Consider the following 24498-nt stretch of genomic DNA (forward strand, 5'->3'; position numbering starts at 1 on the left):
TACTTTGAAAGTATTATTAGCTCAAGATTTTAATATGAAGTTGTTTAATAGTGTTAATTTTTAATTTTCTTTTGAATACCTCCATTCTCCTTAATTTTCTATTTTATCATAGTTTATTTTATTGAAAGTCTCTTATCAACTAAAAGGTCAGTTTAAAGTATATATATATATATATATATATATATATATATATATATGAAAATAATCTTTATTTTACAAGATGATTTTATAAAATTGAGTTAGATTTAAAATCCATTTTTTAATATGGTATTACAATCCTGAATCAGAAATGCAAAAGTAAAGAACCATATAAGGTTGAAAATTCATTAACTCATTGTCCTAAGGTTTTTGGTAAAGAGTAATGTCAATCCCTTATGTGGTTAGATTCAAATTTCAGTAGTACGAAAATGAGTACTTAGTGAATCCTCTCCTGGATCAACCTAACATTTGTATCTTACCTTACAAATCAATTTTATAGGATAGAGTTAATCTTAAAATTCACTTCTTTAAAATATTTTTTTTCCTTTTGTTCTTTATGAAAATGAAGTACTTAACACAGTAATACAACAAACTAAATTATCATATACATTCTATTATATATATATATATATATATATTGGTAATCTACATTCAAAGTTAAATTCCTAAAAAACAACTTCCAATCAATAACAAGAGTGTCATTTAAGTCAAGATATCTATTATAATAAACATATTGAAATAAATTTGAAGAAAATACTAAAACTTCAAACAAATGACAGCTTACATTCTTTTATGATCTCAAGTGAAAAATTTAATAGAGCAGATGTTCAACGATTGGACCACAAGAATTTGACTTGATAATACACACTCCCTTACGCAAAAATTTTTCCTTATATAAATTAATTTTGACTGTATCAAATACCTAAATGTAAACGAAATAAATCTTATTTCACAAGTAAATTGAGATTATTTTAGTTTAAGTCAATTGCATCATCCACCTACTTCAAGCCCCAAATATTTAAATGAGTAAATCCAAACGTGGTGATCGCAATTTAAAAATTATATATCATGATCATGATGCCATAATCATGTAAATTTTTGTCAAAACCGTAGAATAAAAATAGTGGAAAATTATACCTGGTCAAGGCGTATATATACCCCCATCGTATAGGCGAGAAAAAAAAATGGTGAGTGATGTGATAATAAAAGAAAATAGAGATAGGAATCCGAATATACAAGAAATATTAAAATTGGCAAAGAATTTATGTTTTATACGATTATCATTTCCTTATATGTTAAATTTTAGTTTCTTTATACTACTCTCTAAATGTCTTTAAATTTTGGCATATTAATTATGATATTTATTTTTTTCAAATTGACTAACATTTTCAATTTTAATGATATTTTACATATCTTCATTTAACTTTAAGAACATAATATTATTTTTCTCTAAAGGTTATTAATTTTAATTATTTCATATATAAATACATATTATTTAAACCCTTTTTAAATAGATTAAAAGTTATATACACTAAAGAAAATAAAATCAATATGAATAGGTTCCAATAAGATTGATAGTTTCTAAGTGTAAAGACCAAATGCTAAAATTTGTAAAATTATATTGAAAAAATTGTAATAAGATTGATTTTAAAATGAAATTAATATTTTTTTATTTCTTTAGATGACCACAAGTAAATATTCATAGGAGTGTGCATTGACTAAATCATTTGTTAAATAATATGAAACTGTAGGATAGAGGACTGTGACACTTTAAGTCAAATCTTGAACTGTGTTATTAATTAAGTTCAAACCAGCCACCTATTTTGATTGTCAAACAGCACAATCACGTGCAAAAAGATTTGTCGCTCAAAGTCATACAAATCTTCTCAAATTTTTTCTGATTTTTTCTTGATTTTAGATTAATATAATATTACACACCACTAAATAATAAAAATACAAACAAATACTCTTTAATAAAAAAATGCTAATACTACCAAATTATCAGAAATTAAACTCTTTACACTATTTTATACTAAACAATGATAAAGTTTTAAAGTTTATATACTATTACTTTCTGTGTGCAAGTACGTTTACTAAGAAAGTTTATATATGTAGTTTATACACACAAAATAGAGAAAAGAAGAAACCTATAACTTTTATGGGAATAAAGTATAATTAATAAAAGATATGTATAATTATAGTTTCTGAAATTGAACAACAGTTATAAGTAACTACTGATAATTTTAGAGAAAACTAATATAGTTTCATTGTTTAACAAAATAATTTTTTTTATTAGTGTGCAATTAACCAGAATTTTCTTTCCAGATATTAAAAAATCGGGTGCTCAATATTAGCAGTGAATAAGTTCAAATTATATATGAAAAAATATATAATTAATTTCAAGTTAAATAATTGAATAATTGATGTTTTATTCTGTTTATGTAACATAAACTTTTTCCTTTTTTAGAAATTACACCAATTAATGAACAATAGTATATCAGTGTGTACATATACAATTACAGATAGGAAAATAGGTGAGAAAAACGTTAAATAATTACAGATTATAAGTGTTAATGAAAAATCTTATCAAAATACTAAATTAGTTAATAGTGTATAAATTAGCAGTGTATTAGTGCATAAAAGTGGTTGAACAATGAAGAATTAAATGTGATTTACTTTTAAAGTATGTGACATAGTGAAACTCTGGAAGTCATTCTATTTACTAATTACAGTAATGAAAGTATCCATTCATTAAATTGCAATGACATTATCGATTAAAACCAACCATGTAAATTCTCTACAATTATAGTGTTTCTCATTCCTAGTCAACTTGAACTTGATGATATGCAAATAACATTGATAAACATAGCTTAATTAATAAAATTATATATATATATATATATATATATATATATATATATATATATATATATATGATAAAAATTTAAACAATTCTACATTCTCATGTATAATTTTAAAAAATTATAATTTACTCAAATATTCAAAAATGTTTGACATTACTATCTCTTTTGATATTTATAATATATGAACACTTCAAAACACTTATCATCACATTATATTTATCTATTATTTTACTACACAAATTTATAGCTAAATATAAAATATAAATAATAATTTATTATTAAAAATAATATAATTAAAATTACATAGTCAAGTTTTATACACATTACAAAAAAAATGTTATTACCTATAATTAAAATTCACATGTAAAGTCAATTCACATGTAAAGTCGAAAGCTCATATGTAAAGGGATGTTATCTACGAATTACAAACATACAAAAATCTATAAATAAAATAATCGTAGGTAATGTTACATATGGATTTACTTGTAGGTAATTATATACGAATTTATCTATATGTAATACAAATTTTTTTCGTATGTAATTACATATAGATAAATCTGTAGTAATCAGCTAACAAAGTGACAAAAAAAGAGCTTGCTTGTGTTATTATAATTTATTGGCAGACTTGGACATATATATAAGAAAGGAACCATCACATATACATTGAACATTTAAACCTCAAACAATCATTTGACATTTAATACAAATTATTATTTACATAAACATCATTGTCAATTATATAAAAGTACATTATAATTTGATAAGTTCTTAACATGCCTAATGCTAATAATCACAATTATAATTTTGTTCATCTGGTGGTTAATCTTCTGGTTGAACATTATTGTTTAGCTTATTTATTTGTTCATTATTTTGCGGTTGAAAAAATTGTTGTGTAGTTTCGACTGCCAAAGGCAGAAGGTACTGCATGATGACATCATAAAGTTTTGAAATTCAGAATTTATTTGCCAAATATGTTCATCATGGCTTGCTATTTGCGTTTGAAGTTGAATAAAGTCCTCTACATTTGGTTGCTAACTAGAAGATGTTTGTGTCTATCGTATGTAATTGTCGACATAGTCATCTTGAGAATCAACATTTCCAATCCCATATACGTGTCTTTTGTACCTTCCAATCATAGCCTTTAACCAACATTTGTTCCTCCTCTACAGGGTCTAGGGAACTACATTATAAGACACCAATAGATGCAGTCTCAAATATTGCTTGAGAAAATCTTGTTTGAAAATCTTCCTGTTAAATGAATAAATATTTGATTAAATACATACAGCTAAGGTTTAAAACGTAATACAAAATATAATAAAGAATGTGATAGTGTTGGTAGAAAGTAACATGTGTTTGCCTAGACTGTCATCCATAAAATCTCTTGTTGAGCGATAAATATGTATCTGTTGAAAATTTTCGTCAACATGCATTGAGCGACCAAACTCCTATAACTACAAACAAAATATGACTTGTTAACAAATATTGTAAAGTTTATAACTAGAAATTAAAAAAAAATTACATGTCATACCAAACTAATTGTGTGGCCATGCACGTTAATAGATCCCCTAATGTGCAAACTGCCACTCTTTTCTGATGTTCGGTTCTTCTTGGTCGTATCACACTTTTGCTTATAAATTGACATGTTCCACTTCTCCAAAAGACTGTTTCAAACAATATCTTTCATTCAATCATGTTTTTTTTTCTCTTCGAGCTTGTTTAAACATCTCTGACAGTCTAAGAGATGCCTTGGATTGAACCTTTTTTTTTCCTCATCATCAATCTTCTATGGAACTTTTCTCTGTTATTACAATTAATATATTAGCTTTATTGGAGAAATAGAAACATGGAATAAAGAGTAAATATTTAGGAGAAAGGGGCCAACAAACAATGAAGAGGCATAACCACTCCCCCTTCCTTAAAACATTCTTATTCCTCCTAAAGGCATGGTCATTTAGTAAAAACCTTTCATAGGAGTCAAATCACAAATTTTTTTCCCCATGATATAATTTAAAAGCCTTTATATATTCCATGCAATATGGACATGCCAATTTACCTTGAGTGCTCCAACCAGACAGAATACCATAAGCAGAAAAATCATTAATTGTCAACATTACATTAGTCCTCGTCATAAAGTTTTGTCTACTTAAAATATCGTATGTTAAGATATTAGTTCACATTTTTTTCAAGTTGTCTATCAAGGGCTATAAGTATACATCAATGTGAACCTTTGGATTGAATGGCCCCAGAATAAGACATGTAAAAAACATATAGGGTTTAAACATGCAGATTTATAAAGGAAGATTGTATGAGGTCATAATTATTGACCAACATAAGTATGGTATATTTGATGCCTACACATAAGGGTTAAAACCATTAGAGTATAAAGTGAGTCAAACATTGTGTGACTCAATGGCAAAATCAGGATGTACTTTATCAAAGTGCTTCCACGCCTCTCCATTTGTCGACTTGTTATTGTAGTGCCATGTTTGTGCCACAATTTGTATTGAGGCATACATTCTTTGTAATTTTGGAATTATTGACAAATAGAACATGGATTTTACAGGAACTTGTTTTTTAGTACTTGCTCCTGTCTTGTAATGTTTATACCTTGGCTTTCGATTAAATTTTCATTCAACCAATGCATCATCATTCTTACCATATTCATTATCATAGAAGAGCATGCAACCATCCACACAACAATCAATCCTCTATAACTGTAATCTCAACATTGGCACTAACTTTTTTACATCGTAGTAGGTTTTGGGCAAATCTATTTCATGGGTGTTACATCCAAAAGCTTTTTTGCAATAAAATCTATGCATTGGTTATAAATATTTTAATTAGACTTGCAAGCTAATAACCTGACACACATTGATAAGATGGAGTTTGATGCTCCTTCATACAATGATGTATTTGCCTCCAAAAAAGGTAAAAAAATCTGAGTTTCTTCATTCAGAGCCTCTTTCACGTTAGAAGAATTTGATGTTTGGCAAGGCTTTCTTTGCATAAGAGCATCATGCATCATGTCTTCCATCGACATAAATTGTTCATTCGGTCCACCTTTCGTCTACACACCCTTCCAAGTGACATCATTGTCTAAATCATCTTTTGTCATTGTTTTCCCATATGATCATTCCAAATGAAATAATTAGGCTTGAAATCGTGTTGTAGAGGTGAGAACCTTCACAACTTTTTCCTCCAGAATCTTTGTACAATCACACTTTATACATGGACGTCAAAGTCCCCTTCATTGTGATAACAGTCTTTCACAAGCTTTACTTATAAACTCTTCAACTCCTAATATTACTTATAAAGACTATTTCAAAACACATATTCCTTTATGACACCTATCATACATCCATAAAGGATTTGATGAAGCATAATCCATGTTCTGTACACATAACAATTAATGAAAAATTAGACAATACTTAATACACAACTTTATATTAGGACACTTGCCGTAAGAAAAGCCTTCCGAAACAATAACCTAAAATAATTTAGGTGATCTTCTCTATCTAACTCTACTATTCTACCATACCATCAGTGTTTTAATATCTAACTCTATTATTCTACCATACCATCAGTGTTTTAAAGCTCTTTATTTTGAGCTTTAAGTTTAACTACAAGCCAACGTAGTTAAAGAAACTACATTTTCTTAGACGACGGTCGTTGAACAACTAAAAAACCACCAATTGGTGACTGCTTAACATGCAAATGGTATAATAGTTTAAAAGAATTACATTACACCGTTACAATTTAACTATAATTGTATAAGCATAAATTCGCTTATATGTACCTTTAATTATTGAATTCAAACCTTACTACACGTTTCTCTTAATTGTAAAAAGAAGGTTGTTGTACATTAAATTTCAGCTACCAATCTTGAAAATTTATCACAAATATTTAATAATGTATAAATGTCAAAAATGTATTCAGTTCAACATAATTAATTATATAATTCATTGACTTGATAACAAATATTATAATATTCAATATAAGTTACTGATTTACACTAGGCCAAAAAAAAAAATCACAGTTTCATGTACTATTGTAACAATGAACTTGCTTGTAATTTTTCATGACTTTACAATGTGAGGATGAAAGAATTTAGTGATGGCTGTTTTAAGAAAAATAACTACTTTTTTTTTGTATGATTTGCTCGAAAAAATTAAAAGTAAACTAATTTAAATACGTGATATTGTGTAAAAAACTAACACTCATCAGAGCATTCTTATTGCTATCAATTTAATATACTAACTGTTAATATCTTGTATATTAAAACAGTTTAAGTGATTGTCACAGCATATTTAGTTTAATCCATACATAAATATACTACAGCAGCAGTAAAAACGAAAACAAGAGTTTAATTTACAATTGATTTTAATTTTAAATTAAAATATTGATTTTTAACATATATGATAAAAACAAGAGTTTTTCATTTGTAAGCAGCTAAGTTTTTTTTTAATACAAAACTTAACTATTTTCAAGAAATGCTCCTTCATATAGATTTGCTTCAATAAACAAGACATAAATATTGGATCTTAAAATATAAGATACTCGCAACAATTAATATATCTTACTAAAGATACCATTAATTATCTTCATCAATGAAGCATGGACTATGACTTAATAATTAACCCCTAGATTTCCTTAAAACTACATTCCCTTTTGAATGCATATATATTGAATGAACTTTACTGCTAGGTACAGTTTTTGTCGAGATGTTTTTGGAAAAGCATTGCAATAACTATACATGTACCAAAAACATAAAGTGGAGGACAGAAGAAAAATGAAAAAATATATATATGGTGATATTTATAGAGATTTTAGAGAGAATAAAAAGAGAATTGTTATATTGATGGATAGTTTAAGAAAGAATATAAAAGGGACCCTTGAAACCAATACATGTGTTATCTGTGTTTCCAATTCAAAGTTCACATCAAGCATGCAAAACATGCAAACCCACGTACCCACCTAAGGCATTATCTTATCCCTACATTGCTAATTATTTGGCTGTTCATTTGGATATTTTAGTATCATGTCTTAGGGTTATCCTAAGTAAGTAAATAGTTTTTTAACTCGCGTTCAAAAAACTAGAAGCATATCAAAATACGTTAACAATTTTATAATTTTTGAAAATTATATGTCTCGATTTAATTGGAACCGACGCCTAAGGAGTATATTGTCTTGGTTTTCTGACCAACCAAGGCAAAACACACTGCTTTCCCTTTGTAAATCAGACTTTTTATCTGATAGTTTTTTCAAAATAGGCCTACTACCTTGGTTCTTTGTAGAACCGAGACAATATGCCCTGTCAAAAGCTGACAACCTCTGTATTTGAACGTTCCAAATCCATTTTGTCAACCTCTACTGTCTCGATTCCATTTGAACCGATGTCATAGGGCTTTTATTCCTCGGTTTAACAGTGAAGTGATGCCTATAGATAGAAATATTTTCAAATTTTGCCATTTATAATTTTATTTTGTATTTTTCTAAAAGGTTTACACATCGATTGTCTTTAGAATTGAGGTAGTAGAACCTTATTATCTCGGTTTTCACTTAACCGAGGTAATAACTTCTTCGATAGTTAAAATTCAGAAACGTAAAACAGTAACCACTCTTCGAGGGAAGTATCAGTGATGATAAAGCAAGGTTTCATACCTTATCCAACCCTTTCATTCTCCCCTTCCACAACCCTCCCACCACCACCATCTTCAATTCGCCCCAGTCAAACTCAACCTCAAACTCATGTGCACACGCAAACGTTATTCGACATGATGTCGGAGGAGCACAAATTCTCCAACGGCAAGCGCTGCAAGGTGCAAGATTGGCTCTCCAAGCTTCTTTGGGAGCCTGCCTTGCTCGAGGGGGGCGACATCCGGCTCATGGTGGTTGGGCATAATGACCTGAGGGTGTCGATGGAGGTTTGGAAGAGCGTTTTGGCCGAGAAGAGTCGATTCTTCGCGGAGAAGTTCTGCTGCGACGGTGCGATGTCTCACTCGGTGGAGATCAACGACTGTGATGACGTGGAAGTGTATGTGGAAGTTGTGGTTTTGATGCACTATGAGGATCTCAAGGCCAGGTTGTGTTCCATGAACGATGGGGTCCCTAAAGTTTTGAGCTTGCTTTCATTTTGATGTTCATTGTTTTGTACATTCTTTTTATTCTTATTTCTTGATTGTAATTAGATTTATGTTCTTACGTTTACTTGCGTTATTTTGTAGGTATCGACAATAATCATGTTTGATCCTGTGGTTGTGTCATGCCTAGAATATTTGGAATCTATTCCATGGAGTGAGAATGAATAGGAGGAAGTGATATCCCAGCTAGAACATCTGCAGATTCATGACTTTGTAGCTGAAGTTCTTCAAAGAGTATTATTGGATCCATCTACTACAGTTAGAACATCTTCTTGAACCTAATAAGTGGTGTTCTGCAAGCAAAAGATGACAAAAATCGTAGGGAAATTAAAGTTATGTTATCCAAATTTCTTAAAGATAAAAAAAGTAAATAAAGTTTGACGAAAAAAACATACCACATACTGCATCGGTTCAAAGGAACCAAGGCAATAAACATCGCAGGAAAAAATCGGCTTGTAAGGCGAGGTTTGCACCCACTTATATACTATGAATTGACCTTATCTCTAGTCGATGTGAGACTTCCAATACACTCCATCACGCCGAGGTATATACATCTCGAGCGTGACACTATACACAAATGGGTGGTTTGATAGCGACCCGATAGCGGGTGGAACAATATGTCCAACAAACAATAAATACCGCTAGGATAGATTCTAACATGACTCTAGTACCATGTTAAGAAGTGGACTTTAGTCCTAACTCAACCCCCCAAAACCGGCTTATAAGGTGAAGTTTGCACCCACTTATATACTATGAATTGGCCTTATCTCTAATCAATGTGAAACTTCCAACAAGTGTATACTAATTAAACATATAGCATACCCTTCGAGTACTTACATTATCCTTTTGTTATACACTGAATTTTTTAGGGTTTGACAAAAAACATAACAAAAACCTCATGAGAAGACAAATTTCACTGAAACATACCTTAAAAGCAATTCCAATGTTCCCAATATGCATCGATGTCTGTTAACAAAGGAACAACATCTTTCGAACCACACCACATACTATTACATGCCAATGACAAGAAAGAAGAAAGTAGATATATTAAATTAAGGTCTTTTGGTTTTACAATTTTAGAGATTTATGAACCAACGATGAGAGGGTATTACTTACCAGATGAAAAACTTTGTGATTGTGATCGACAATGCCAAGGCGAGAGAGAGTGACGCCAAGAGGGACTGACGGCGAGAAGGAGTGATGGCGAGAGGAAGTAACAGCCAGAGGGAATGATAGCGAGAGAAAGTCACGGCGAGAAGATGACATGGAATGGCGGTACCAAGGATTGACGAGGATAATACGTTAACGATGACAACGGACTAAGGGCAAGAGGGATTGAGGTTACAAAAATTATAGAGATGAAGAACCAGAGAGGAAGAAAACAAAATAATAAAAGTTTTTTTACTTTTATATTTTAATTACTTTAAATAATTAATTTTAAAAATTCGTATATAATATCGGTAGATAACTTTTTTTTTATTATATACGAATTTTAAATATTTACGTAGAGAAAATATCCTTAAGGAAAATTTTCGCCTTTTGTATATAAAATTCATGTGTAATTCTTATGTTACCTACAAATCAAAAAACATACATCTATAATATTTAATCACCAAACTAATCTATTAGATTTCCTCACACTATAATATATATATATATATATATATATATATATATATATATATATATATATATATATATATATATATATATATAATATACAAAATAATTAACAGTAAAATACAAATTGAAATCAATATTTGTAACATCCCAAAAATACAGTATAAATTATATAAAAGAATAATTACATTTAATAATAATTCAGATCAGTCTTACACTAAGAAGAGCGTACGATTAAGGCCGAACGGCCTAAAGATGAGCAGAAATTTAAACCTAACGCCTTAAGTAATTCAAACCGAACGGTTTACAAAAACCTATACTGAACGGTCAAACAAAAACAGAAGGAGAAGGTGATCGAACGACCACCTTACTATAACTAGACTACTGGCCGAACGTCCTACTCTTCGGTCTTAACTTCAATCTCAACTAGATTTTCTTCTTCTAACGCCTCTTCCAGCAGTTCGTCTCCTTCTGCTCACATCCACAACGGATGATCATTGCAATGACAAAGACGGACGTACAAAACAAGACAAGACAGGAAACACAGGGTAAGCTTATGTAATTTAATTCATGTATAGACATTCATTTCACACAATCAAACACACAAGATATATTTCATCATACGTTTCATATAAATCATAATACTAGACTGACTGTCCGGACTGTATGAAATCTATGTAGCTACAGGCGTTCGTGCACCCGGGTGATGTAGTAACTGGGATGCCCTCAACAGCTGCCACCCGAGGTTAGTCCGATCTGTCCAAAGTAACCCTAAGGACTAGAACCTCCTGTCGTTCCCACACATGCCCACATTCATACTTTACCAATTTCAATATTCATTCATGAGTTGTTCCTCCCCGGAACGCTCGTCCAAAATCAACACATTTCCATCCATATCACATTCTCTTCATATTTCATTCATAATCATTCTCACTTAACCACCTCGTACAAAATTCATAAGGATCCCAAATATCGCACGTTCAACACTGATTCAGAACGGGACCGAACATTTGGAGCGAGACTAAGGGGTCTCCCATTCCAGAATAGACTAAGACCGAAAGAGGGCTACTATCGGGTTGAGAAAGAAACCGAGTACAATCATATGTAACAAGAACGACTAGAACGAACGTTACTTGCAAAGTGAGCCAATTAGATGAACTGACTCTTGAGAGCTTCAATCGAACACCGAAAAGACCCTGCCAAGTACTACAGTTCTAGGCCGGAACTAAGGGATGTAGACACTTCAAGACATTCAAAGAATAATACTTAAAAGAATTCACACGAAGAAACCGAACGCTTACGAAAAATTAGCTTATTTGGGTTTAGCATCAAGAAAATCGAATGCCAGTCAATGACCGAACACGGTAGAGAGAAAACTCTATTGAAGTTGAACGAACATTATTTTCCATCAAGATAGATTATAAAAGAAAGGAGTACGAGCACTTGGTGTAAGACTGAGCACTACTCAATACGAGCGCTGGGTGAAAGACCGAGCACTACTAAACTTATTTTAGAAGGTTTGATAAATATAATAAGATACTATTGGAATAGTGTTTAAGAATAACTAAAATATACAAATACATATATTTACAAAATTTAAGTTTATCACAGAATACTCAGATACAACTACGCTTGGCTGAACGTTCAAGCATAGTATTACCACACGAAGACGCTCTTCCTCAACTAGGGTTCTTTCCAAATGAAAGAGTCCAATTTTAACCAAGGTTACTAGTATTACCGAACAGTCAATGACCGTTCAATGACGAACGTACATGATCATAGGGAAATTTCATATCCAGGACTCATTTATCTTCAACTCATTTCTTAATACATAATTTCATAACTTTATAAATTCATATCATAATAAATTTTCATGCTTCATACAATCCATATCATAGTAAATAATCATATTCAATATAAACAAGCATATCAGCATTCATACTTTATATACATTCAACCACTCAGCAACATGCATTCATTATCAACGAACGTACAAACGAACATACAATTAAATTAGATAAGCTTCCCTTACCTCTGAGCGTGAACGAACATCCTAGAGACAGAAGTACGGTTCGTCTGACTACAAATCCTTCTACTCTCAACGCTCAACAACTCTTCGAACTAAACCAAACAACAGAAAACCAACAATGGCTCAGGCAAGATGACAACATGCAACCAGAACTTGATTTGCATGTACTAGAGAACAAACGGCTAAAGACAAGGAAACTTACCAGTTCAGAACTCGAATTTGTTCGGTTCAAAATGAAACTCAAGACGCTGGAAATGCTTCTACGGTGCCTGAACGGTGATCGGAGAAAAGCAAAGGTAAGATTTCATAGAGAGAAGGGAGAGCTTTTAGTGAGAAGGAGGAGAAAGGAGAAATATCAGAGTTTTGGAAAAGAAGATGCATGCAGAGAGTGTGACGTAAACTTTCAAAAACTCAGTTTTGTTTAAAACGAACGCCCGCTCCTCTACTGACACCTGCATTCCACTATCTGATTTCTGACTCCCCTTAGTTTAACACTTGGCTTCCGTTCAGAGGAGTTTGGGTACGTTTTGAATGGTTCTGACAATACTTCTGAAATAAGATTAGTGATTGAAATAATTCAACTGAAATTGGAACGATATTAATAAAAATTTATAATTAACATTATAATATCATAATTTTTACAATACATAATACTAAATATTAAAATAAAAAATAATTTTATAAATTCTAAACATAAAACCTCAACTCAAAGATATTATAATAATATTTTTAAAAATATTTCCTGATACTTAAATTTAAATTTCAACAAAATTCAACAATAAAAACAAGTTTAGATTTGAAGAAAAAACAATATAATTTATGATGTATAAAAATAATAATTACAAATAAAAAGCTTCGAAGCATTTTCTTGGTTGAAAAAGGTAATTTTTTCCTCTCAAAACATCTTCATTCAACAATTTAAATAAGGGATGAATAAAAGTAAAATATAACTGATGAGTCAACAATTCCATTGAAAGGACTATTGAAATTACCCAAATACTTAATTATATCTTTATTAAAAAAGATACAACCTTTTTTTATGTTTTTTCTTTCATTTTTTGCTAAAGTTATATTATATTATTTATTTATATCTATCTGTAAAGGATATAATTTTCTCTCAATATTTTTGGTACCATTTTTCTTTAAAAGCATTTAATTTATTAAATTTAAATAATTATATGACGTGGTAAAAGTACATAATTGCATAATTCAATCTATCAATAAGTCCACAATCCCTTAACTAAAAATTAAGCATTTATTTTTCACTATTTCTATACAAATATATTTACTTTTGTAAAACTATATAATTGTAATAAAAATACAGACACAGGAAAAACACATATTTATTAGAGCTGTCAAAACGGGTAACCCGACCCAACCCAACCCGATCCACCACGGGTTGATCACTTAATGAGTCAACCCAACCCGGTTCATTTATTAGTGAGTCGAAAAAATTCGAACTCGACCCGACCCATCACGGGTTGGTGGGTTAAACGGGTTGGCTCATTGGCTCACTTAATTAACTTTTTTTTCACCCTCTTCTTCTCAGATTCTTATAACATGTTATTTTGATCGATCAAATTGAAACAGTAATAATTGAACCAATTGATATAAAAAAAATGAAACAAAAGAAATATATTATTATATATATTCTAAGCTACCAAGCATAAAATTTTGCCAATTTAGTTTAACGGGACATACACAACCGTTTGATCAAGAAATTACATATAGCCGTAAACAAAAATATATAGCACAAGATAAAACTGTCATGCTTGTAGATGAGTCTGAAAATAAGATAAAACAAATGATATATTCCTGAATTATCCAATCTATAATATTATTCATCTATTAAATTAGAATCTTGAATGGATAAATCCATAGTATTATGTTCTCTTGAAACATTTTTTTCTTTATCTCCATTTATAATATTACCAAATCTATAATCTTAGGGTTTTATTTGCAAATGAGAACTTTTGGAAAGATAGCAACGTGAAAGGCTCTATTACTAAGTAAAGGTTGTGCAATTTGAATAATTAATTTAACTAATTTGATTTTAATAAAAAAAATAGAATTTGAATAATTAATTTAATTAAAAAAAATAGGTGGATTGGTGAGCCAACTTGACCCACCACGGGTTCAACCCGTGTGAGCCGAGTTCTTAGTGAGTCGTGTCAAAATTGGCTCGCATCAAAATTTTTGCATTTTTTTTTTCAACCCAACCCAGCTCAAACTAGTGGTGAGCCGGATTGGCTCACGGGTTTCAACCCATTTTGACGGCACTAATATTTACACTGATATATTATTGAATAAATACATTTAGAAATAATGATATATTTTTTTCGAACTTATTTTATCTTTTTATCATTGCCTTTCTATTAAAATGATTTTGGATAAACAAAACTACTATTATCTATTTTCTTAATTTCTTAAAACTATGTAAGTACTTCCTGCTTTTAAATATTTAGAGTAATTTTTAATCAGAATATATGCTACAGTATTTTTTAAACAATTAGTATGTTTGCTTCACCTAAAATTAACAAAAGATAAATTTAATCTAATAGAAACATTTTAGTACGTATATGATTTACTTTTTATACAAGTAAAAAAAAACAATAATATTAATACATATGAATATTCCATTTATCTAAATTTTGATATGCATTCTCATTAAAATGTTTGTTTTTACATAATTTAACTGCTAAAATTGTAAATGTAAAATTCAATTAGATTCGTTCACCATATGTTTTCTTTCTTTTCATTAAAAAATACTTCATTTCTTTAAGTTGTTTCTCACTTGTTTAAGTTTCTCATTTCAATCCTTATTTCACTTAAATTATTAGATATACCTTTCAATAGTCGGTGACTAAAAAATCAATCTTATTTTACAATAATACGTATTTTCTAAAAAATATATTAATAAAAATCCATTATTTAAAAATTTGGTATTTGATAATTTTTAGGTCATAAGATATTGATTCAGGATAAGGCACTTTATTAAAATAGTAATATTTTACATTTGTCTACAGATATTATTAATCTAAGCCCATAAAGATGGTCAAAAGTACAAGCACGTGTGGTTGAACATAATTAATCTACTTGCTGATGAACTCAAATTGTCTTTTTTATTTAATATCTTCGTTGCTATGTTTCAAAATTGATGAATTTTTTTCTGACAAGGAAGTGAGCTAATATTTGGCTTAATTTCAATCTGTCGTCTTCCAAATACTAAATATATATAATTTGGAATACCATGCATTTTCTTTTACTTAATTAATTTGCTTTCTTTGCACAGATTCGTGCTTGCCAAACTCAACAACATGAAAAGAAAAACAACTCCACCACTTCTTCTGCATGCTTTTGTTTTGACGTCTTACATGCATGATTTCTTTCAAACTGTCCTACATTATACGAGTTCATTGTACAGTAAAATAAGGTAATTGAAACCCTAAAATATTACAAGGGATGTTTTTTGGTTACATTAGAAAAAAAACAAAAAACAATGCTTTTTTAATTTAATTCAGAATTGAATAAATATGGTTTCGATGCCAAGTTTGTTAGATGATATTGTTGGATAAATTATTATACGATGTTTTTTTAACAACTTTTTTTTACAAGTAATGATGTATGATGGGACAGTTTCAGATATTTTTTTTAAAATTAATTTAAATAGAACAATAAAATAATAACATGTGACTTATTCTCAAAAAATTATTATAAAAAATTGTCAATATATCATATTCTATTATTATTCATTTGATGCATTATCCGTTTTAGAGTATTATTCGTTACTTTTTTATATTTAAGAGATATATCCAAATGAAAAAAGAAAGAAAAATTTTAAAACCTAAACTAAGTGAGACTATCAATGTAATAGAAAAATAAATTTTATTTCTAAGATTAAAAGAATTGATATAGAAAAATACATTTAAATGGTTATTAATTTTGACTCTTAAATTACGTAAAAGTATTTAATATTTTGGAACAAACCTTGACATAAAAATCTAAAAATAACGAGAATTTATTTTAAAATTACTTTTTCATTTTCAATAGTGAGGTGTTAGAGGCAAATTTATACATAATGGAATAACCAGAGGAGTTTCAAGCCATGGACAGCCCACTTTCCAAATTGCAAAAGCTATTCAAATTAGGTTAACTTTTAAATAGTTAATGACTGCATAATTAGTATTTTGACGTTTAATTAATGAGTGACCATTAAGAGATAGTGTGAGATGTTTGTGGTGTTTAGAAAGGACAAAAAAGAAAACGACAAAATGTTGTCAGTCTTCTGATTGTTACTGCAGCCGGAGAGAGAGAGGGCGCCGCCGCCAGAGAGAGAGCGCGCAGCCTAATGATGCCGCCGGAGAGAGAAAGAAGGAATATGCTTAGCTTGTCTTAGTATTCTTGTATTTTTTTACTATTAGGTTAAAATAAAATAAATAAAAAAGGAGAGTTATGTGGAAAAAATGTTTTTTATTAGATTTATTTCCGTGTAGAAATGAAAAATATTATCATAAATAGAACGATTTTTAGAAAAAAATTTTCTTTATACTCTCATCGCATAAAACAAAAATAATAATCAAACAAATTTTACAACTTTTCAAAGAATCTTGATCGTAAATTGCCATTTTGAAAACAGTGGCACGCACAAAAGTAATTTTCTCAATATCTATCTATCATTTTGGGTTGACTATTCTAGTCTTATTTTTTTCCCTGATCGATATCCTATGTTATTTAACCTAAAGAAAAATCACATTTTAAGTATTTTTATACTTGTCTAACTCTATATCATTTAATCATACCTTGACCTGCTTAGTTTATGTGTATTATTATTTGATTATAAATCTTCATTTTAATTTGAAAGAAACACAATAATAAAAATTGGACTTAAAATCGGACGACCAAAACGAGAGAGAAGGCAAAGGTATTGAAATTATGAATTATTATATTTTATATAATAAGAGTATTTTTATTATAAATATATTTTATATTCACATATTTTATATTTAATAAAAAATACGTTTTTTTTTTAAATTTAACAGAGATCAAAATTACATATTTTAAAGTCTGGTTACAAATAATTAATATAACAAAAAATATATTTTTTACATAACTTGTTTTCCTGTAATTTTCTTAAAAAACAAAACTGAAAACAAAAATAAGAATCTCGATAACCAACCAAGCTAGTAATGATCTAAACAACACTCTCCGACACTAACATGGCAACCAATTAACTGTTGGTAGTTGACTCTTTTTCATTACAGATGAATATTTAAATTTTCATTTTCATTAATAAAATAATTAGGTTGTGATAAAGATTTCATCTTCTCACCTTAAACATTTTATTTAACAATAACTAACTACCATTATGTTATTAACCACATGAATATTAAGTAAATAAATCGAGACATGTAGGGAAAATGAATATATAATAGCAGCCACTGTTGGCTTTTCAATTTGTCATCATACACAGCATGATAATGACCAAAAAAACAATAAATAAAATTAAAAAAAATTTGGTACGGCTCCACTATTATATAAATTCAACAAGTGTTGGCATCTTAAGGTGTTCTGCTTCTGCACTTTCCACCTTCCCATAGAGTTACAAAGAGGACCTTTCGTTCTCTCTCTATATCTCTCTCTCTCTCTCTCTCTCTCTTTCTCTCTCTCTTGCATAGTTCAAGTAAGAACCCTAATTTTACAGAGCCAAAAAATGGGAAGAGCTCCTTGTTGTTCTAAAGTAGGGTTGCACAAAGGTCCATGGACTCCTAAAGAAGATGCATTGCTTACAAAGTATATCCAAGCTCATGGAGAAGGCCAATGGAAATCACTACCCAAAAAAGCTGGTAATTGAGAGTTTTTAATTGCTGATTAGCTTGTTCATTTCTCAAGTTTAATCTTTTCTTTGATGGGGTGAATGAGTTATGGTTTATGAATACACAAATAGTGTACAAATTGAATTTTTGTTAATTTTGATTCATTGGGTAAATACTGATTGATGACTGTGATTGAATATGCAGGGCTTCTTAGATGTGGGAAAAGTTGCAGATTGAGATGGATGAATTATCTGAGACCTGATATAAAGAGAGGAAACATAACCCCAGAAGAAGATGATCTTATAATCAGAATGCATTCACTTTTGGGGAATAGATGGTCCCTCATAGCAGGAAGATTACCAGGCAGAACCGACAATGAAATAAAGAACTATTGGAACACCCATCTCTGCAAAAAGCTGAAAAATCAAACAGGAGAAGATACTGAGACACCCAATTCCTTGGAGAGTCCTCAGCAAGAACCTGCAAGTGGCAGCAAAAAGAAGAAGAACGGTGGCAAAAAGAAGAACAAGCAGAAGAACAAAGGAGACAAAGATAATGCAGAGCCACCAAAGACACAAGTTTACCTACCAAAACCAATCAGAGTGAAGGCTTTGTATTTGCCAAGAACAGATAGTAATAACACATACACCTTTGATTCCAACTCGGCAAGTGCATCAACAAACCAAGAAAAGGAAGAAAGCCCCTTGACAAAAGAATCAAACTTGGCTAGTGAATTTAGAAATGTGGGAGAAAGTGATGATTTTGGCTTCTTCAGTGAGGACCATGACCTGGTCAATGCCTCTGATATGGAATGCCACTCTTATTTTCCTTCAGATCATGGCTCTCTGCAACAACTGTATGAAGAATATTACCACCTCCTGAACATGGATCATAGCCAATTCATCGAAATGAGTTCATTTGGGGAATCTCTATTCACTTGATAAAGATGAGACTCATCTCTCATCATACTCGTACAAGAGTTACAATTTTACTGTTCATGTGAAAAAAACATTGTTGGTAAATAATTTGTAAGTAATTCTGTGACTGTGTTTACTGAGTCTTGAGAAACTTTGACTATGATGAATCTGCAACACTCGTCACAGTTAAACATTTTTAGAAAAAAGATATATATATATATTAGTTAAAGAATAATGCTGAGCATATTGATCAACCACTCATGTTACTTTATACTTTTATAATTTATATTGTCTATCGTATCTAATCTCATCTTGGTTTTTGCACAATTAAAAATTCAGTCACTTGTGTATGATGCACTCCATAAACAATTGCCATTCACTGACTAAAAAACCAGTCCTTTTTACTTTAAGTGATATAATATTTTTTAGTGGAAGTTGAAGAAATCATTATTTATAATAGCCTAAGATGTATAATAATAATATAAACTAGTATTTTGCGTGTTAATATTATATCATGTCGTTAATATAAGTTTGGATAATCATCGTTTGATAACATTTTTTTATAATATTTTAATATTATGTATTTTTAATTATGTAATTGATCTAAAATTATTTTATAATCATAAACACTAATATAAATCAATCACGTAATAATATATAAATAATATTAAAATATTATAAAAAAAATACTGTGAAAGTATGATTTTCCTATAAATTCATAATGCTTATGCTAAAGTTTTAAAATAAAATTTACTTTGTGTCAAATTGTTAATAAATTATAACTGATGTGTGGTAATGCTTGCTCAGTATCATGATGAGTCCAGATATTTATTGGGTCTTATTTTTGTAATTATGGCAGATAAACAGTAAAAAAATCAGTAGAAAATTGAAATTGATAGTGAGTGTTTATTCAGAAGGAGAATGATCGTTGAGAAGAATACAGAGTGAAACTTTACCATGCATGTGAGGAGAGATTTCATCGTTTTAAACTTTCTAGGAAAATGAAAAAACTTTTATGAAAGATAAATGTTTGAAAGTTTGCTTCTCATGTGCTTACCTTTATTTTTTCTTCATGATTATACAGATCTTAACGGCAGTGATGGACGCATGGTACTAAGTTTATGAAAAAAAAGGAAATTATATATTTGAAGTCACTGTTTTATAAGAAATATGTGTAATTGAGAGTATATAAATACATCATTTGATTTTTTTTTTCTTATTAAGGTCTTAGATTCGTCAGTGCCAAACAGTATTTATTATTGATAATTTATAGTTTATTTTAAATTAGATTATGGTTTTAATAATCTTTTAATTTCTTTTATGTGATTTAGGTTTTATTTTAAATTAGATTATGGTTTTAATCATTTTATTAATAATTTTTTCTAATTCAAATCTAAATAAATTTCAATCTAAAATTATGTTAAATTCCAAAACAATTTAAAATGAAAAAAAAACTTAATATGATTCAAATACAATCATAAATCATCTTAAACTACAAATATAATAAAAAATAATTACAAAAAAACAAATTTATGTGAGTTGAGTTCAAATCGAATGAGTCAGGTTCTTAATGGATTAGACTCAAAATTGATTCATATCAAAATTTTAAACTTTTTTTCAACCTAACTTAATCCAAACTCGTGATGGATCACATTAACTAACGAATTTCTGACATATTTTAATAGCATTTTGTAATTTCAGTCTAAGATACTATTAAGCTTTAGAGTGCGTTTGGTTCGTATTAAAGACCTTTTCATGTGTGTGAAAACTAAAATACCGTGATTGTGTATGTGAAAACCAAGATTCAATTGTAGATTTTTTAAAAATGTGCAAATTAAAATCGCAATTGAGAAACTAAAATAGCAAATTAGAAATTAAAGCGTGATAAAAAATTACAATTTAACTATTTTTTAAAGTTTAAATTTCTTATTTTTTTCAATGAATATTAATATCAGTCAATTAAAAATTTATTTTTGAGTCGATTTTGAAGATAGTTGGTTTGTTTTAGTGTAAAAGTCAAATAAATTGGTCGTGTGATAATCTGTAATCAAATAATATATTGTATTTTAATTGCTATTGTTTTGTTTAATGCTTTAAATGGCATTGGAACACATTATAGTGACATGATAAATGTTTCCAGAATTAATTATTCAATCAAAAAGGACATAGTCACATAGGTCATTTACAACATAATCGAGTAGGTATACGAATAGAACAACAACAAAAAATCAACTAGGTTAAGGGATGAAAAAAAATCACAATATACATATTTTGACAATTTCTGTCATATGGATTATTTAGATATATACATATCTAACATCAAAAATTTTAAATTAAGTATATTGAGATAAGTGTACACACATTATCATTTTATTATTAGTAATTATTGATGAAAAAAATATATTAAGATAAAAGATAAATATGATAAATATGAAATTTCGTGGAGTAAGTTGCAACCTAAAAGGAATCTTACCTACATCTTTAATTTAAAATAGCATCAACAATTATATTAACATCAAATTATGAATAGATACATAGATGCTGACAAAAGTTACATCTATATATATTAAATCGTATATTTATATTTTAACTGTATAAATGCCAAAACAGTTTAATTACAAGACCCTTTCAAATCAAAACAAAATCGTCTTTGAATTGATCGACCCTTTAATTTATATTAGTTGAGTTAATCTTCTTTTCCATTTTTTTGGCAGCATATGCTTAGTTATAATTATGATATATTTAAAGTTTATCTGAAATTTCAGTAGAGGAAGAGATAGATTAGTGCTTGCTTAAGAGATAATCAAATCACGACCGGCACTAATTGTTTTTAGTGTTCGTAATTACGATTATATTCCTTGAAAAGTTAAATTATGATATTTAATAAATATTCACTACTAAGATCCATTAGTGTTGAAATTAACGATATATGGTGCCACTGCATCATACTATAACATTCTTAAAAAAATGAACTATTTCCAAAACAATTGGTTCATTCAAACATTTATGTTGCCACGTAAGAATAAGTCAAAAGAAAATTTTCATTCAAACCAGCATGGCCTGCAAAATTGACTGAACGATAATTGACGTATAAGTAACATTTGAGAAAAAACAAATTGAAGTAATTCAAGCTTAAATATTTGGCTGACAGAAAAAAAATTGTTAACAAAAAAGAAAAGAAATTAAAAATAGTTACTTGTTTTAATGTTTTTGAAAATATACACTAAAAATGGTAAAACCATGAATTACAAGAAAAAAAATATGGTATACAATATGTTTTCGTTTAAAAGTGAAAAATCAAATTTATGATTTAAGATTTAGTGACAAAGTTGTCACAAGCTGTGTATCCTTGAGACTGAAACTGAAACTTCAATTATCATAATTTTTGGTTTGAGATTATTTGCCAGAAAAAAAAAATATCTAATGTATTATTATTGTTGATATGGCCAATTCCAATGTCTTTACATTTTTTATTTCTAATTTGTAACTAAATTAAAATTCTTTCTTAATTATTATCGAGAAATGTTTTCAATCTAATTAATAATTTTAAACTCATAATTATTTATTAATTCAAATATAGTAGAAGATATACGTGTTATATATTTCAGTTAAATATGGCTTATTTGGCTTTCTTCTTGCATATTGAAGATATTACCGATTCAAGGAATCATCACGCTGCTGCATGGGATTTACAAATAAATTATGAAAACTGAAGAAAATTATTTTTAGAAAATAAAAGTAGAAAAAATCCGAAAAGGGTTAAAAGTTGCCACACTACAAAATTTTATGTTAAATATATATTGATATAAATTAAGTATAATAATAAAAATGATAAAAGTATTTATGTTGATAAGACGAATGATTAGTATTAACGTATATTTTAATATCTTTTATAAACAGGTTAAAAGCGAATATTATATTTATGAATTTTAAAATATTTATAAATATTTCTTAAATAAATATCATATAAGTAAAAGAATAGATGACAGAAATCTTTTTTACTATAATCTGGCCCGATTAGTTATTATTTTTAAATAATAGTTTATAAATACTTATTATTATTATTATTATTATTATTATTATTATTATTATTAGCTTAATTATACTTTAACAACTTTGTTGCAAGAGAAATTAGATTAACTTAACCTAAACAAGAGGGGAAAATACACTTTTCTTTGACTTATATTTAGTAATCAAGTTCAGAATCGAAAGGTTAAATGAGTTTAGTTTTGAATATAGATTTCGGCCAAAGTGCAACCTCCTTTGTTGACTAGTTACTGAATAAATAATCATCAACACTAATATTTATATATATATATATATATATATATATATATATATATATATATATATATATATATATATATATATATATATATATATATATATATAATATTGTTCTGCATATCCATAAAATAAATGTTGATTGGTAGGATCCATGAATATTACATAAACAAAGAGAGCGTCTTAACAACTTTTTGCTACTTAGCATCTGGATTTGCCATATAAGACGTATCCAACACAATTTTTAATTCCTTCTCCCTACCCTCACTCTTTTTTATCCCAAACAAAAAAATTAAAAGAACAATTATGTTTGCAAAAGAATTTTTCTTTAAGACAAATGAGAAGACAAGTGTTACAAGACATGCTAATTCGAAAGGGAAAATTAAATTGTATTACTTGGAATGAGTAAAGATTTTTATGTTCTTAAAATTAGAATGAGTAAAATTGATTTCATAAGCTTAGATATATTTAGAATAATAAATTGTGAATTATAAGGAAAATAAAACCTAAAGACTTTGTACTCTTAGTTAGAATTACTGAGAGGAATTTAATAACAATCAAACATGAATCAAACTTATATAAAAAGTAATAATATTACTTTTAATTTAAATCAATTAGTTTATTATACACACACATATTATATATATATATATATATATATATATATATATATATATATATATATATATATATATATATATATATATATAATTAAACTTTATTATTTATATTTACACTTATACTTCCATTTCTAAAACTTTTCTATCACGGATATCATTCTCACCCCTCCAACTGGAGTTCATTTCAAACTGTTGGAATCTCTTTGTTTCTTATCCTTGAGTTTTAGGTCTT

General features: G+C 28.6%; 1 protein-coding gene across 1 annotated transcript; it reads left to right on the forward strand.

The window, feature by feature from the left end:
- Positions 1–18199: 18199 nt before the first annotated feature.
- LOC108319242 (transcription repressor MYB6) lies at positions 18200–19470 on the forward strand. Its single transcript, XM_017550303.2, has 2 exons — positions 18200–18475; positions 18650–19470. The coding sequence occupies exons 1-2, from the start codon at positions 18343–18345 to the stop codon at positions 19384–19386; spliced, it is 870 nt and encodes a 289-aa protein (XP_017405792.1). The 5' UTR covers positions 18200–18342; the 3' UTR covers positions 19387–19470.
- Positions 19471–24498: the final 5028 nt, after the last annotated feature.

The sequence above is a fragment of the Vigna angularis genome, chromosome 9, assembly GCF_016808095.1.
Source record: "Vigna angularis cultivar LongXiaoDou No.4 chromosome 9, ASM1680809v1, whole genome shotgun sequence".
In the NCBI taxonomy this organism is placed as follows: Eukaryota; Viridiplantae; Streptophyta; class Magnoliopsida; order Fabales; family Fabaceae; genus Vigna; species Vigna angularis.